This window comes from Prosopis cineraria, unplaced genomic scaffold (assembly GCF_029017545.1).
Source record: "Prosopis cineraria cultivar Desert tree isolate PC_DT_omini unplaced genomic scaffold, ASM2901754v1 PC7, whole genome shotgun sequence".
NCBI classification, from domain to species: Eukaryota; Viridiplantae; Streptophyta; class Magnoliopsida; order Fabales; family Fabaceae; genus Prosopis; species Prosopis cineraria.
The window spans coordinates 35,924,576-35,940,942 of NW_026555338.1; the positions used below are offsets into that span (position 1 = coordinate 35,924,576).

General features: G+C 36.2%; 2 protein-coding genes across 3 annotated transcripts; both read right to left on the reverse strand.

The window, feature by feature from the left end:
- Positions 1–2,236: 2,236 nt before the first annotated feature.
- On the reverse strand, positions 2,237–7,734 carry LOC129315682 (glutamate receptor 3.7). 2 transcript variants are annotated; one of them, XM_054959586.1, is made up of 6 exons: positions 6,877–7,727; positions 5,066–6,417; positions 4,307–4,584; positions 4,107–4,138; positions 3,447–3,853; positions 2,237–2,859 (listed from the first exon to the last, which is right to left on the reverse strand). In XM_054959586.1, the coding sequence occupies exons 1-6, from the start codon at positions 7,130–7,132 to the stop codon at positions 2,446–2,448; spliced, it is 2,739 nt and encodes a 912-aa protein (XP_054815561.1). In that variant the 5' UTR covers positions 7,133–7,727; the 3' UTR covers positions 2,237–2,445. The 2 variants fall into 2 exon arrangements, with proteins under 2 accessions (XP_054815561.1, XP_054815562.1); XM_054959587.1 differs by having other exon boundaries at positions 2,722–2,859; positions 3,368–3,853; positions 6,877–7,734.
- A 2,393-nt stretch (positions 7,735–10,127) lies between these two features.
- On the reverse strand, positions 10,128–14,487 carry LOC129315904 (protein DETOXIFICATION 40-like). The gene is made up of 7 exons (XM_054960057.1): positions 13,873–14,487; positions 13,053–13,684; positions 11,290–11,346; positions 10,945–11,183; positions 10,714–10,832; positions 10,517–10,603; positions 10,128–10,436 (listed from the first exon to the last, which is right to left on the reverse strand). The coding sequence occupies exons 1-7, from the start codon at positions 14,209–14,211 to the stop codon at positions 10,371–10,373; spliced, it is 1,539 nt and encodes a 512-aa protein (XP_054816032.1). The 5' UTR covers positions 14,212–14,487; the 3' UTR covers positions 10,128–10,370.
- Between the last annotated feature and the right edge of the window lie 1,880 nt (positions 14,488–16,367).

Consider the following 16,367-nt stretch of genomic DNA (forward strand, 5'->3'; position numbering starts at 1 on the left):
AAAAAAGGGCCTTCCCTGACATTTCCTTCACTTTCCACGTCGAGCAAGAAATTACAAATTTATAATTATGAGTATGAGAAATATTTATCCATCCAAGATATTGATAGGGCAGTTTCAAAATATTTTTCCGGTGAAGAACACCAAAAAAAGAAAAGGAAAAAGAAGTATCTTACGTGACTTCCATGCTTGGCTTTGTAAGAATATTTTTGTTTGGGTGAGCTTGAGCTTTGACCTCATGGCTTTGATTTACAGCCTAGGCACTCTAGCGAATACGTTGGCAGGATTTTGTCATTCTTATTTTTAGACCCAAAAGATTTTTTTTTTAATATTTGAATTCATGTCTGATAAGTAATGACAAATTTATTACTGTCTCGCTCCTCGATCAATGTTGATGTCTTCATTCTTCACGCTGACATTGATATTCATATTTCCTCGAAAAGGAGATAAAACGAGCAGTTTTTTTCATAAGCTACACTCTCTCGGAAATTTAATAATGTAGAATTATTTAGATTTAACAAAAAAATAAATATTTTTAATTATGATACTTAAGAATGAATGTTCAAATAGTCATAAGATGTGGGTATGTTGAGCTGCGTAACTCAAACTCTAACCATTTGCTTTCAAGTGGGGGCATCTTTCATCTTTTGAAGCTTTGTTCTTTGTCTTCCATTCTGTTTCAATATCTTACAATCAACTTATTTATTTATTTACTTCAGTTATGCTTCTCGCTAGCATTTGGGCTTCGGAATAAGGGCTACTTCATTTGTTAATGCATTAATCAAATCACTCATCACTTCGTATACCAGTCTCAACACATTCTCACGACCGCCTTACAGTATTAATCAATCAACTTACCATATTTTAATCACTATATCATTCTAACTCCTTGCCTCAAAAAGTGGCATGGTTAACTTTTTTTATTTATGCTTATCTGTCTCTTGCCAAGCCTTTCATTCACCTTAACAATTTAATTAAAAAAAATTGGTGGAATGTTAATTTGAAAATAATATGTTTTGCTTACAATATAAATTTATCAAGATATTTTTTATATATCACTGTTGTATAGTTGTTTACAATGTCGTATAGTTATTCCAGTAATATAATCACTTCTAAATATTCCCAAAAAAAAAAAATCGCTACAGCTTAAAAAATTCCGAGAATTTCCTGGCACAATCTAAAAATATATCGTATAACGGCTGCAAAAAGTAGTTCTAACTTGCATTTAATGTTAACACCATCTATATGAACTTATACAATAAAATAATATAATAAGTTGAATTATTTTACATTCATACGTTATAAATAATATAACCACCTCGCAAAGGCTAACCTTTAACCTACCCTTGGGAATGGAAACTCAAATCTAGGCATTTATTTTAATCTTACTTTAAAGAAGGGCTTGTTAGATCAAATTAATATTAAAAAAAGTAAAATATATTAACTCATTAAAATTTAGACAAACCATATATTTTTGTTAAAAACATACTATGCCCGGTTTTTAAAATTATTTCGATATATAGTGTATTTTAAAAAATGTTCTTTTAACTTTAACGTGCCATCAATTCTTTTAATTTTAATATTATATTTTAGAGAATAGGTTTAGATAATTTTTAACAAATCCTTTGTCTGTTCAAAAAATATAAAATATTTTTTAAAAATTTAAATGTTATGAATTATGAAATATTTTAATATTTTAAGGTGTAATTAACATACTTTTTTTAAAAATATATCTAATAAATAAATTAATTTATATTCATTTTAAATTAAAATATCTTATTAAATAAAAATAAAAATAAAAAGATGTCGCTCATTTGAAAACAACTTGCTATTTTTTTAGGAGGTATAAATTTTTTAATGGAAAGAGTACATGTCATGTGGTAAAGAATTTTCATTGACATCAAATAAATTAAAAAATATTAATTGTACTCTCAAATGAATCTCCGAAAGGATAATTTGGTTCACTGGAAAGTATAGCAAATTAAAATATTAATCTTGTCTGGAGGCAATGGGTGGACCGAAGTTTTGCCCTAAAAGTAGAAATGTGGATTCGTTTGGTGGGGCCTGAAACACTCCTCCAAATGCGTACGCGGACAACGTTTTTCACGTTGAAGATTGAAACGGCTGGCGGAGCCTGAAACACTCCTCCGAATGCGTACGCGTCTTCGTCGTCCTAGCTAAAGCCTTGGGCCTTTGACCCGACCCAACAATAGGCGAGAGAGCGTCCACAATCAAGGTCTTCAATTGAACATGTTTATCCATGACGTCACTTTTTTTCCCATCCAACATGTAGGTTCCGCGTTTACAGCCGCATCATTAACAGTTACAAAGAAAAACTACAACTCTACAAGGAGGATACAATTACAAGTACTATTACTAACTTCTATTAACTATACACAGACCTTATCGTGCTATAAAGTATTATCCGTTCAAGCAACACAATCATAATCACGTCGGCTGCTGTTCTGGATTCTCACAACGAGTGAACATCTTCTTGATGGCTTCTTCCTTCTCATCAATGAAACTAAAAAAGCTATAGATAACGTGGGAACATTTACTGCCAGATCCCTCCCGGGATCCAGAAGGAATATCTTTTTGCCTTTGCTTGTATCGGATGTATTGGCGAATTGTTCGCAGCAGAAACACCAGCAGAGAAGCGAGAGTGACAATACCGCACGACAGATACAGACCCCAGAAGCTGATCAGGTGAAGTTGATTAGGCTCTGAATCTCTTCTCCTTTCTTCAGGACAACCCATCTTACAGAGCCACTGCTCTCGTATCTTATGAAGCTCTCCGTTCTCATTGAGTTTCAGAATTGCTGTAGACATATCAAGGGCGAGAGGAGACCCTCTTTGAAAAGCCTGAGATATGTTGTCGCAAGAATATGTCAGAAAATTTCAAGAAAATTTGTAGCGTATGACATAAAATGAAGTTCCCAAACATGCTTCATTATGTCCATTGTCAAAAACTGAAGGACAAAACTGCAGTTTTGAATTGTACTAACAGCAGAACTGCCCCCCATGTCAAGCAATGCTATCATAGTTCACAGTTGATGCATGCCACGAAACTAAGCATTAGCTTTAAAATATAGGAGAAAATGTTTCATGTTCAAAATTTTCCTTTTAGACAAAATACTTTTTTTGCCCAGTTAAAAGAAACGAGCACACTGATTTTAGCATATATATTCTGGGGAATTCTAAATAGAAGAGGATTCTCTCCTTTTTCTTTATCTCCTTTTTCCTCCACTTCCCTAATCCTTACCCTTCATTCATTCCATAATTTAAAAAAATTATTTAATAAAATGATAATGGATGGTGAAGATTTAAGAAGTGATGGAAAAGGAGAGACCCTCCTCCCGTTCTAAATCACCTTTTTTCATGTCAGGCATTACAATGTGTATGCTGATCTTTAATCACTTCTGTAATATTCTGATCAGAAGGCTACTTACAAATCCCCAACTGCTTTTGGTAAATGGTTGCCCAATAATACCAAAATCAGTTTGTGTTGACAGAAACAACTCTATGTATGGAAGCTCGTCAATTATAGCTGCCACCCCTCCGCGAGAAGGCCCTAGCTGCAGAGCTCTTGCATATTCTTCAGGGTTACCTAGAGGAACAAGTCTTGATCTTTGTACATAAAGACTCTCTGTCAGATAGTTGAAAGCATACGAACCTACTTGGTACCCTATAGGCCAGTTACTTGCAATCAAGCTATCAATGCCAGTGATGGGTGATGAAAGCTGCTCCACTGTAAGAATTGAAGTCAAGCTTGCTGTATAGCTAGCCGTGATCACCATCAACAGAAAAAGCCATACTATCATCACCATTCGACTAAGTGAGCTTACTGTATTTTCCTCTGAACAAATGAAAAGGTGAAATTTTTGTCAAGTAGAAGAAAATGCAGAACCCAGAAACCTTATGATTTCACCGCCAAAAAGGAGGCAGTCTAAAATTTCATAACCATTCTATTTTTCCTATCACATTCACAATATGACTATATATCATTGATCGAAGAAATGAGCTTGAAAGACAGGAAACTACATGAGAACTCCGTGAAAGAAAATGATAAAAAAGAAACTAACAGATTTAAAAGCCAAAAGTATACTTACGATTTGTCTTAAACAGGGTTGAGAGGCTGAACCTGTCAAACAAATGACAGCATAGAGTTAGAATCTACAGCACTGGATAAATATCGGGTCATCTCCAACAATATCATTTTTCAAAATGAACTCGCAGAAAGTAATGAAATCCCAATAATTAATCTGCCGGTGAGAATTGAAAACTTGTAATAGCAGTTCATAAGACTTACATACACATCGTCACAAGTTGCCTCTTAGGAGGACCACGGAAATCATCATTGATTCGGTGTTCAAGAATCCATATAACTACTCCAATCATTACAAATGAAGCTGCAGTGACGCACCACATGTCCGCTGTAAATGGTTTCAGAAATACCCAAGCACTTGATTTTGCATTCTTGATTGGAGCCACTATAACAAGACCAGTTGATGTGAAAGGCTGAGAAAAATCCACAATCCTTGTACGGTTTGTCACAATTGCTATGTCTCCGACAACCGCATCAAATACCTGAAACAGATATTTTATCATAAGCAAGCTCAAAAATACCCAACATTCTAACAGCCAATAGATATTAAATCTGCCTTCCAAAATCAATGAACTAAATGAGTGATTTTATATTGAGAATAATCATATAATAAACGCTACAGCATTGAAAACAAAAAGCATATGGGCACAATGTTGCAAGCAATTGCATTTTTAATCCTTTTCTGGCTCCTTCTCCCCTCACACTTTACCCTATACATATGCCTTCAACATTTCTCCACCCAACAATCTTCAGCATTTCTCCACTTTCATAGACCTTTTATGTTTATGAACCATTAAGGAAGCATCACACAGAATATAACTAGTCATCCATCTGCTCTTTTTCCACTATCAAGCACCAGAGTTCTTGAGACAGAGTCTGTCTGATAACTCATTAAATCATCACTTTCATGAAATACAAACAGATTAACAAATTCCAGACTTCCTAAATTATAGCATTTCTTACATTGTCAGCAACCGTCTGCACAAGCGCACCATAATTGGGGTTTGATTGACCGTTCCCAAAAGGCTTAAATACATAGGGGACTTCATATGGTACAAACTCCAGTGCTTTCTTGAAAATATCAATGCAGTACCCTTGAATTTGATGACTACCAGGCAGCTCAGTGACGAACTCAACAAAACTTGCTCTCCTGGGAACTCCAATTCTCAGTGGTCTTGCATTATCAGCAATCACCCATCCACGTGGTCTTCCGGTCATTCCACCTGGCCAAGTAATAATGTTAAGCTTCTGATCTTGGGGAACCCTACCATATCCTTTCTTCTTAAGAGTTTCAGGAGGAACCACTGAAAATCCTAAATCATTAGACCAATATCCAACCGTGGTAATTTCCATCTGATTGATATTGATAACTTCATAGCCCCCACTAACAATATTCCTATCTGGACTAAATTGAAGGTGACCACTCACACCAGTATAATTTGATTGCAACAATATGTTGATCAGATCAGATCCACCTGTGAAGACTTTGAGTTTTTCAAGCCGTATGTCAGTGGTTTCTGTATTCAATAGCCTTGAGTTATTACTGACAGAGAATGTAATATTCTTATGTATTTCAATAAACTTATCAATTGAATGCGCAACAGCCCAAATTGAATCATATGCATAAAATCCATAATGGTTTAACCCAATAGCTGCTGCGCTTTCATTCTGCATGTTTTTCCACTGAGAAACAAAATATCTTTTCTGGAAAGAATCTGGAATGTGTGGACGTAGTCCAACCACCCCTTGCACAACACTGAGAGAGGTCTGATTCTGTGGGGAGAATGAATCTAGAGTAGCAGAGAGCCAATCCGTGGCAAGCCAAACAAAATCACTAGACATCATTTTAAGTTTGTGGGCTATGTTAAAAACTCTTAATCTAGGATCTAGGTTGACGTGAACAACATACACACGAGGACCAAACACTTTGGAATGATTGAGCAAGTTAGTGATTTCATTCATATCAAACTTTATGCTAATAGGCAACTTATGAGCAATCCTTATTCTCCGTTTTTCAAGTTCATCACCCAGAGCAGATATTCCATTTCTCCCATAATCATCATCCAAGAAGACGGCAATGACCTCTCTCCATCCAAAGAAATCAATTAATTCAGCCAGTGCTGTCATTTGCACAGAGTCGCTTGGTACAGAACGAAAAAAGAAAGGAAATTGGAGGGCCGACAAGGTAGGATCAGTGGCAGCATATGAAACTTGAGGCACTTGGAGACCGTTAGCGATTTGAGAAATCACGTGAGAGATGGAAGATGATTGTGGACCAATTATGGCTGCAACCCCTTGTTCAAGTATACGAAACGCTGTACAAAGAGAAGGCTCAGTTTAGATAAGTTTAAACTACAGCTACAAAAACTCCCGAGTTAAATTTGACAACTTAGATATCCAGTCAGCAGCGCCATAAAATGATGATTGTTTAGTAGGAAGTGCAGCATACTGAAAGTTTAACGAGAAGTGTCACTTGTCTAGGTGATAAGTTGCTGCAAGAAATTAAAAGAGACAAAGATAAAGATATCAAAAAGGAAATTGCTATAGCTTACAGTACGAGAAAATTTTGATATTGACCAAGAACCTAACCTTTTCTGCAGAAAACCAGAGATAACCGAAAGGAAATTCCATTACATCAATTAAAGTTGCACCCTTTAATTTTAAATATTTACTCTGCGATGAAATGTCACACATCCTATTTCGAATAACTTATGTCATAGACTAGAAAAGCTGTCTTTGAATTATTAAGTTTCAGCAGGGATGATTCTCAATACCTCCAATCGATCCCAAGAAGACGTTGCAATTGGTGTCCTCCATTACCAAGTTCAGTTTCGTCCCATTAAGAACTATGGGGTCTGCATTGACGTCATCGACAGCCATGTGCATCGCCACCTTCGCAGCTCTACCTATAACCGAATCAAATGTGAAAACCGCACCAATATTCACAGATGCTGGCTTTTGGCAACGAGCAAGACCGCAAAGGATTATCCAAATCCAAATTATTCCAGGCACAGCTATAAAGTGTTTCATTCTTGACCAGCTTCAATTCACCCGTCAATCGTAAGCTGTGCAGCGAATTTCGTTTTGTCGGTACTCACATGAGCAAACCCAGAACTCATGCCCTGGCAGCTAATACATAATTAAAGAAGCTCAGCAGCTCCGAACCCATACTTCATGATGTGAAGGAAACTATAATAATATTGGTCTTACAAGAGGCAGCCGAGGGAAAACAAAGAAGAAGAAGAAGAAGAAGAAGAAAAGAAAACAGGGCCAAGACATCAAGAAGTGGAGCATCTCCTTGGTGAGTATAGCGTAAAATCAGGGAAGACGTGACGCCTATGAATGAAACGCATTTGAAAAAGAAACATGCCCACAATGTGGAATTAAGAATCTCACGGTGCCTTCGGTGGTTAAGATTTGGCAAGAAACAGAGAATCGATGCGTCGCAGTCCGGTCAGAGTGCTCGAGTCCATTCAATTCAGGGGTAAAAGAAGGAAACAGAGAGCAAAGTTGACAACGATTTCAAAGTCCAATTTCGTTGACGTGGACGGTAGCCGTCCTAATGACTCGAAACTCCAATTCGACCTCCCGCTACCCGACCCGCGTTATCTAAAACTGGAGGTTACGGGAAAAAACTGAGGAGGGCACAGAAACTCGGCTTGACTCGCTTTGGACGATCTTGGGGTTAAAGATTATCCATCTTTTTTTCTTTTTTTTTTTTTTCCTTTTTATTTGTCGCTGGCTCTCCCTCGGCTTTCGCAGAAGATAATCCATCTTCCAGTATAAAGTTGTTGGCAAAAAAAAAAAAAAAAAAAACTAAAGCTGTATGAATGGATTCTTTGTACATATATTATTCATTCTTTATACACTCCTTCCATATTTTTATTATTAGAGGAATTATTACTTATATTTTTTTATAAATAAAATCATTCATTTTAATAAATATTTATTATATATTTTTTAAATTATCTTTCATAATTTATATTAATAAAAAATAATTAATATATAGTTATGTTAATTAACACAGGATATTTTGATTCACTTTTTTATTTTTAAATATAATTATTATAATTAATCAAATTTTTTAAATTATATAATATAATTTTTTTATATATAAAAATAGAGGGAGTATGATTTATGATTCTGTGAAAATACTCATCTTGCCATTTTAGTTTTTAGGGGAGAATTGAAATGCATTGATTGGGCAGGAAATCAGCATATTGCTGCCCTATAAAAGTCCATGTTCCTAGCAGGGTAATCTTCCAGAGTATGAAACTAAGATTGCTGATGATTAAAAAATAATTCTGACGATCCAGCTCCAAATAGTGTCGAATTGGCGCAACGAGCGCGTACTTTGAAACGTCATATTCTGTGACACGCATGGCGCGCAATAAAGTTGGCTGCTTTAAAACTGCGATTCCACTTAATTTATTTTGGACAATCCGCTTTAATTCCACTTTAGATTTAGATTCCGATAATTACGTAAAAAGAAATCTAGCTAACATAAATATTAATCGTTAAAAAATAAGACAGACACTTGCAGCCACGGCTTCTTATGTGAGTGCATGGTCCCTTAATGTGTGGTCTCGTCTGCACGTGACCCACCGCCACAAAATCACTTTGGACTGTTCATCCTGCTTGCATTCTCATTTATACTCTTCTCACTTCAAATTATAAAACACTTTTAAAAATAATTTAATATTAAAATATAAAATCGATCAGTAAAAATAAAATTTTATTAATAATATTTTTTTAATAATATTTTTTTTATATTTTTTCTCTTCAATGTTCTTTTATCAATAAAATATTAAATTAAAAATATTTTTAAAATTTTATATTTTTATTTTAAAAAAATAAAATTATAAAGTGTAGTTAACGAACTTTATTAATATATAAAATTTTATTTAAAAATGACTTATAATTTAAAACAAAAACAGTACTATTATTTATCTTTTTTAATGGCTTAGAGTTGGATCCATCAGGCATTTAATTTCACACCAAAAGAGTCATTTATAAATTCAATAATTTGATTCCGGTGCTTTATATTCATATTGATTATTGATATATAGTAAATAGTGAATAGTAGTACAAATATTTAACAGTATAACAATTAACAGCTGATTATGTTCATGGGCATGTAATAACAAATTTATGGGATATCTAAAATCTGCAGTGCAAATATTAATGGTTGGGTTAAAGTGTTAAAATAGGAAAAACAAGCAAATAGGACGTTGACATTGATGGGAAAAAAAGGCATCACGAAGAAAGGTGAAGTTCATTATTTGAAGGAACTTGCTAAAGGAGCTTTATTGATATGATAATGGTGGTTTGAGACAAAGGTAATCTTTTGCTCATCCTTTCCTCCCCTCTTTTGATTATGCGTTTATGACGACGCCTAATCTACTTTGTCCGAAATAGAACCAGCTCTCCAATTCCAAACTGAACACAGGTGTTCTTTTTTTTTTTTTTTTTCTTCCTCACCATTAGTGGAAGGGACAAAAGATCCGGGCTTTTGTAGGCCCATGAATATTGGATACCCCCAATGTTTTATAGCAAGGGAGGAGAAAGAGTCCGTTTTAGCTCTATGGGAAGTTTTAAAATGCAAACTTGCGGAGCTTTTCAGGCACCTAATTCTCTTGAACAATTCCTCCTTTTCGTGCTCCAAATCCATCAAACTCGTGCTCGTTGTCTTCATTTAATCCCTGGAAGCAATTATGTTGAAAAGAAAACCAGGGATGACGCGTCCATTGTGGAAAAAAAAAAAAAAATCGGCCGCGCTATTAGTTCTTAATCAATATCCATTCAGTGCAAAGCCTTGATAAATTACGTACGGATGGCTAGCCTGATCAACATGACCATTAAACGAATGTCAATTCAAGAGTTTCCTACAATCAAGAGGTCTACCATAACTCTCATTTTTTCAGTCGCATTTAGACACAGTACCAGCCAATCAGTACATATATGTATACAGAGAATTTCAATGGGTAGCAATTGTAATTTTAAGCCAAGAACCAGAGTGCGCGTATTGTGGAAGGCCACGTTGTTATCAAGGGCATCGCCCTACAGTGGCGCTACTGATTATTGAGGAAGGGGAAAGAAAAGTGCAGTTTGATGCAACTGTATTGTAATCTTAGTGGAGTGATTGAATCATCCTTTTATTAATTTTTTTTTTTAAAGAAAAAAAGGCGTCTCTCCATACAAATATTGGATGGAGCGAAAAATTAAAGATGGGAGGAAGGCCGTCTTGAATGGACTAACGCAGCGTATTTCAATTCTTTTGAAGTGGTCCCTCCTTGCCCTCCCACTTGTTCAACCTCTTCACCGCTTCCTCAACCTGCAATTTCACAAAAATTCCATAAGACGGTGACCCTCACAGGCTCCCAAAACATCAGAGGACCCTAGCCACTCTGTTACCTCTTTATTCCAGTCCGTCTTAAGTGTGATCCAAAGCAAAATGATTGTTTGGATGATCGTGCCACCCAGCATTCCCACCCATATTCCCTGTTCACAGGCCCCCCAGTTTCAATTAGCACAATACCAATCACTGAATACAAGCAAAAACCCGACAGATTTCCCCACAAAAGCATTGGAGTGAACAAAACCTAACATACCCTGGCACCGAGCTTGAAGACAAAACCCATGATGCAACCTAATGGTATGCCAACTCCATAATAACTGCCCACGTTTACATATGCAACAAAAGCTTGCCATCCACAACCAACAGCCACACCTTTATTATGCGTTTGCACAGCCAAATTTTGCACTTGCATTAGTTTCTAAACAGGAGACTCGTGCGTAACCGAAGCGCAAGTGATCTGGAGAATTGAAGTGAAACAAGTTACCTGACAGAACAGGCTGAATGCCGTTGATGACGATAGAAAGTGCGAGGAGAGGGCAAAGATCAGAGACAGCAGCGGCAACGATTTCACCTTCTGTGAAGGCATAGCTGATCACGTCGCGTAAAATGAGCACGGCCACCGCCACAATAACAGATATGATGAACGATAGGATCGTCACCACCACCACAGAGAATGCTGCTGATTTTGGATGTCTTGCTCCCAGCTCGTTGCTCACTCTCACACTGCATCGTTCTCGCCCCAACACTCACTCATTATCATCATATATAATCAAACTTGCCGAACGAGAGGGAAATTTCCAAAGACTTCGTTAACTTCTAAAACACTAACCTTGCAGCTGCGTTGAATCCAACAGATATCATGAACACCCATCCGGATATTGTGGTGCTGCACTCAGAAACCCAAGGAACAAATTTATTAAAACTTGTCAAGCCTGGCTGGCAGGGCAGCAAACAACAGTTTCAGCTGTCAACTTGTTAATCCGTGGCGACCCCAAACAAAGAAAACAAAGACAGAGATCATTTTGGTGGCCCCCATGGAGAAGACATTAATTTTCCTTGTCTTTTGACATTAAGTGTTCGAGCTGAATGAATCTACACCTGGACTTCATGGGGTACGTGTCTTTTTGTTGAAATGGTACGTGTGTGAACAGCGGAACTGGCAAGTAAAGATAGAGAAAGACTTTTGATGTTGGAGAGGGCAGAGAAAATAATATAGGTGAAGGTTCATTTTCATTAAATTGGAAGGAAAATAATGGGAAGTGGAAACGGCCAAGAATGGGGTTTGTGGATATGATCCTGACGCAGTTAACGGCCGCCACAGGTAATATCAACAAGAGTCCAATTTTGAATTGGGTTCCGCTAAAGGTCAACAAAGAAAACGTACGAAGAATGTAGAAATGACAGGAAATTTGTGCTCTAAAGAATGAAGGCTATCAAGTAGTAGTAAATTTGGATCTTTCTCCCTATTGAACATCCCAATTTGACCCAGAAAACCATTGGAGGAAAAAATACTCCCTCCTGTCTCTAATTAAATTTTTGTCTAATCCTTTTGGTTCTACCCACAATCAAAAGCCACCATAAAAAATTGCATCTTTGCTAAACAAAATAGGTAATTTTGATTCTTTATAAGGGATATTCCAGTGAAAACATTTTAATTGCACTTAAAACATAGCAATAGCCGATAAGCCTTATAAATAAAGACACAAGAAATCTAAAAACTGGAACGAAGGGAGGAAATAGTTGTTCTCAGGCATTGCTTTGGATGAGAAAAAATTAGGAAGGAGAGAAAAATATATTCTTTTAGTTTTTTTTTTCTAATTTTTTATTAAAAGGGAGAAAACTAAAAAGAAAAACTGTATGTTAGGAGAAGAGAATGTCTTTTTCTTTACTTTTCTCCCTCAATTTACTCTTCTCTTTATATTCCTCCCATACCAATTGAAGGCTTGGACCCTGAGTCATGTTATAGGAGCTCAAATACCATTTAAGCATATCAAATCAAAATTCAAAGCATTAAAAATAAAAGATGGAGGAAAAAAGCGTAATTTGATCATTTTTGGCAGATAATATATCGATATTTAAATTTATTATTTCAGAATCACACACACGTTTGTATTAATTAGTATTATATCATTTGCCAATCAATTATAGCTGAAATGGCAAGGCATGATCTCCCCCTTGGTGAAAGGGGTTTAAGATCAACTTCTAAATGGCTTAACATGTACCTACCATGTGCATTGTGTGTGATGCATGGGCAGAATCTCTTCCGTGTGGGGAAATATTTGATGGGATTAAAAAAAAAAAAACTGACATGGACTTGTTTACCTCTTTTTTTTAAAAAAAAAATGTTTATAGGATTTGCTTGATGATTTGATTTATCGACGCTTCAATTTGAGCTAGATAGTCAAATCTAACACATTGTAAAAAAATGTTGGTTAATTAAAAAATTTAAATCAGTGGAGTCAAAAACATGAGGGGAAGGAGACGACCAAGCTTGATGAAGAAAAACGAAATTAATCTGTAATCTTCATCACTTCAAATAATCGGATGGTGAGACGGATGGATGCAGAAGTGGGGAAGAAAGGAATCACTCACCAGATGGAGAGGGAATCGAGGGCAATTTCAGGATCAGGGAGCAAACCCGCCAGCAAAACCAGAATCTGGAAGTACCAGGTCTCCAGGCATAACATCACCGCGGACGCCGCCGATAACTTGAAGAACTCCGGCAACCCCGAAAATGCTTGCGTCGTGAACCCTTGCCACGTGTACTTACACCTTTCGCTCTTCACAATATACACAAACTGTGCTATCACAATAATCCACCACGACAAACTCAACGTCAACGACGCCCCCAACAATCCCAGCCCAGCCTTGTACACAAGAACCCAGCTCAACACCAGGTGAATCACAAGGGTGCCTCCTGATATGTACGCGCTCGGTGCCACTATGCTCTGAGCTTGAAGGAATTTCTGTATGGGGAAGTTCACAGCGTAAGCGAAGATTTGAGGGATCAGGCCATACACGAAGACTGCAGCAGCGGAAGCAATCCTCCGCGATTCTCCCAGTAATATCAGAATGGGTTCGGAGAAGACGTACACGACGGTCAACAGTATTCCTGTTAACGTGAGCAGGATTGTCGATCTCTGCAAGTAAACTCCTAACATTTCGTACTTACCGGCACCGTAAGCTTGTCCGCACAGCGTCTCCACGGCGCTTCCCATGCCCAGCTGTTCATCAGATCATCAAAATCACCAGTTAATCAAGAGTTGACCTCACCATTCATCCCCCAAATCGTGCCCCATTATTTTGTATGTTTAGTGTAGAAACAACAGTATATCAATCACAGACACGGCAAAGTTCTTTCTTTTTTACGGTTTTTGAAACAGAATGATGAAAACAGAGAGGAAAAGAGAACCATGAGGCCATATGCAAAGATTTGGATGCCGGTGTTGCCAAGGGAAGCAGCGGCGAGCTCGAGGTTGCCGAGGTGGCCGGAAAAGATTTGGGTGGACATGGACATGACGTAGTTGATCAAATAGACGACGACGGCCGGAGCGGCCAGGTAGAAGAGGAGCTTGAACTCGATCCAAGTGGCGGGACCGAGACGGCGCCGGAAAGGGACGGTGGAATCGGAGAGGATTCTTTCGAGGTCGGCATTAGAGTGGTGCTTGGACGTGAAAGATTGATCCGACGAAGTCGGAAGGTCGCTACGCGGCAACAACGGCTGACGAACATCGTCGTTCACGGAACCCATGCGAAAGCCTTAAACTTTGGTTTGTTTGAAGGAGGAGGAGGCTGTTGTGTGTATGCGAGGGACCACCAAAACAAACACTTGGAAGAATAGAAGCTGTGTGGGAACCGAGGGATGTCCCTGTTAGCCACAGAACTCCTACTCTAAAACCTGAAACCGCCAGAGCACAGCAGAAGCGAAGACAATGCATATATAAAAGTTTGATTGATTAGTGATTGATTAAGCTTCCTCGTTTGTTTCTTACTTTTTTCCCCCCTTTCAACGAACAAGCTGTCGGATGAAATTTTGAAGAGTATTCACACGTGTGATCGCTTGTTTTTATTTCGATGAAACGAAATTTGGTAAAATGCTATTCCATGGAATGACATAGGGAGCAAAATTCATGTAAACCGAAAAATCAAACCATGTCACAATCCCTCTCCATCCCCCCCCCCCTTCCTCTCTCGCCCTTTTCATTTCCTTTTCAATGATTTCCTTTAATCAGTGCATTCTCTGCTTTCAGTCTCTTGCAAGAGGATCCTGCGCCTGAAGAGTGGAAAATTTTAAAAAGAATTGTGTACACACAATATACAACCTTCAACAAGGCAATAAAATTAAACTTTTGAATGGAAGAAATATACTGACGTTTAAGTATGGGATGCGAAAGCAGAACAAATATTTTTACAGAGAGAAAGAATTTTTTTTTTTTACCAGACAGAGGGGAAGATTAAACGCAGGTTTTGAATGAGTAATGCAGTACGGCAAGAAAGATATAGGACTTGACAACTTATTTTAAAAATTAATATAAAAGAAAAAATTATTTAGTAACTTGTTTTTAAACAGTGTTTTAAAAAGCAAAAAAATAAAATATTATTTTAAGAATAAAAAATAAAAATAACTTTCAGATGTTTTGAAATTATTGTTCTAGAAAATAAAAAATTATAAAAAAATATTTTTATTATTTTTTATTCTCACAACATGTTTTATAAAATATTAGCTCTCAGAATAATAAAATAAAAATAACTTCAAATAGACCCATTTACTCTGAGGCTCAAGGGTATCATAACTATTTTATTCATCTTAGATTGTAAAATAATTCTGGAGATATTTTATTATCCTAAGATATAAGATAATTTAAAAAAAATAAAGTTTAATTAATGATACATTTATAATATTACTATTACTATTTAAGTAGAGAAAGAATTAAAATGATATTATAGTATAATAATTAATTGTGTAAGAACATTTTTAAAAGTTTATAATTTTATTTAAAAAAACAAGTTTGTAAAAGTGTTGTTATTGTGTTTTATTGGTATATATAATCCAGTCTCAAATTATTTTATAATCTGGGATAGAGGAAATATCATACAGTATGTCTTTTTTTTACTTATAACTAAAATTATAAATTTCAAGATAAATATTCTTTACAATGACACTATAAACTAATTGAGAGGGATGTAGCACGACTTGGTAGTGCGTTTGCTTTGGGTACAAAATATCACAAGAGCAAGAAATATATTAAAGAGTTATTGCTGGGCTAGCCGAAAATCAAAGTTTATCAGAAGCTTGGTCTAAAATTATCAAAAAATTAGCCTTTTATGATTACATTGGCAATAATCCAACAAAAAGGAGATTGTTTAGAGCAAGTTCAATGGATAATAGGGATGGAATAGCTATTGGGTAGAAATGCCTTGCTTACATATCATTGGAAAGTGAATTAACATAAATACAATAATAAGAAGAGGTAATACAAAAGTGTGTAAACTATAAAAACGAGTTAAGATAGATTGGAACCACATGCACATCCAAAGCACCTTTTACTAAAATCAATGTAGTTGTATGTAAACCAAGAGCAATAGCATGACGAACCAAGAAGTCTCTAGGCCCTATTGTTAAGAATAGAGAATTACTATTTTGATTAATAGCATTTAACCAACTAGACAACCGTGTACTTCACCTCGCATTAAATGCTAGACTATTTGTTGAAGATAAAAGTACATCAAACCCATATAAAGTTTTACCATAAGCAGATTGTATCCATTTTCATTAAATAAATTTGTTTCATTAATTATAGAGATAATCTAGTCTATTTTTTTAACTTCAAGTATAATTATTATACTTAATCAATTGTTTAAAGTTGTATGAATTAATTATTTTGCTTTATATTTAAAACTAAAGTA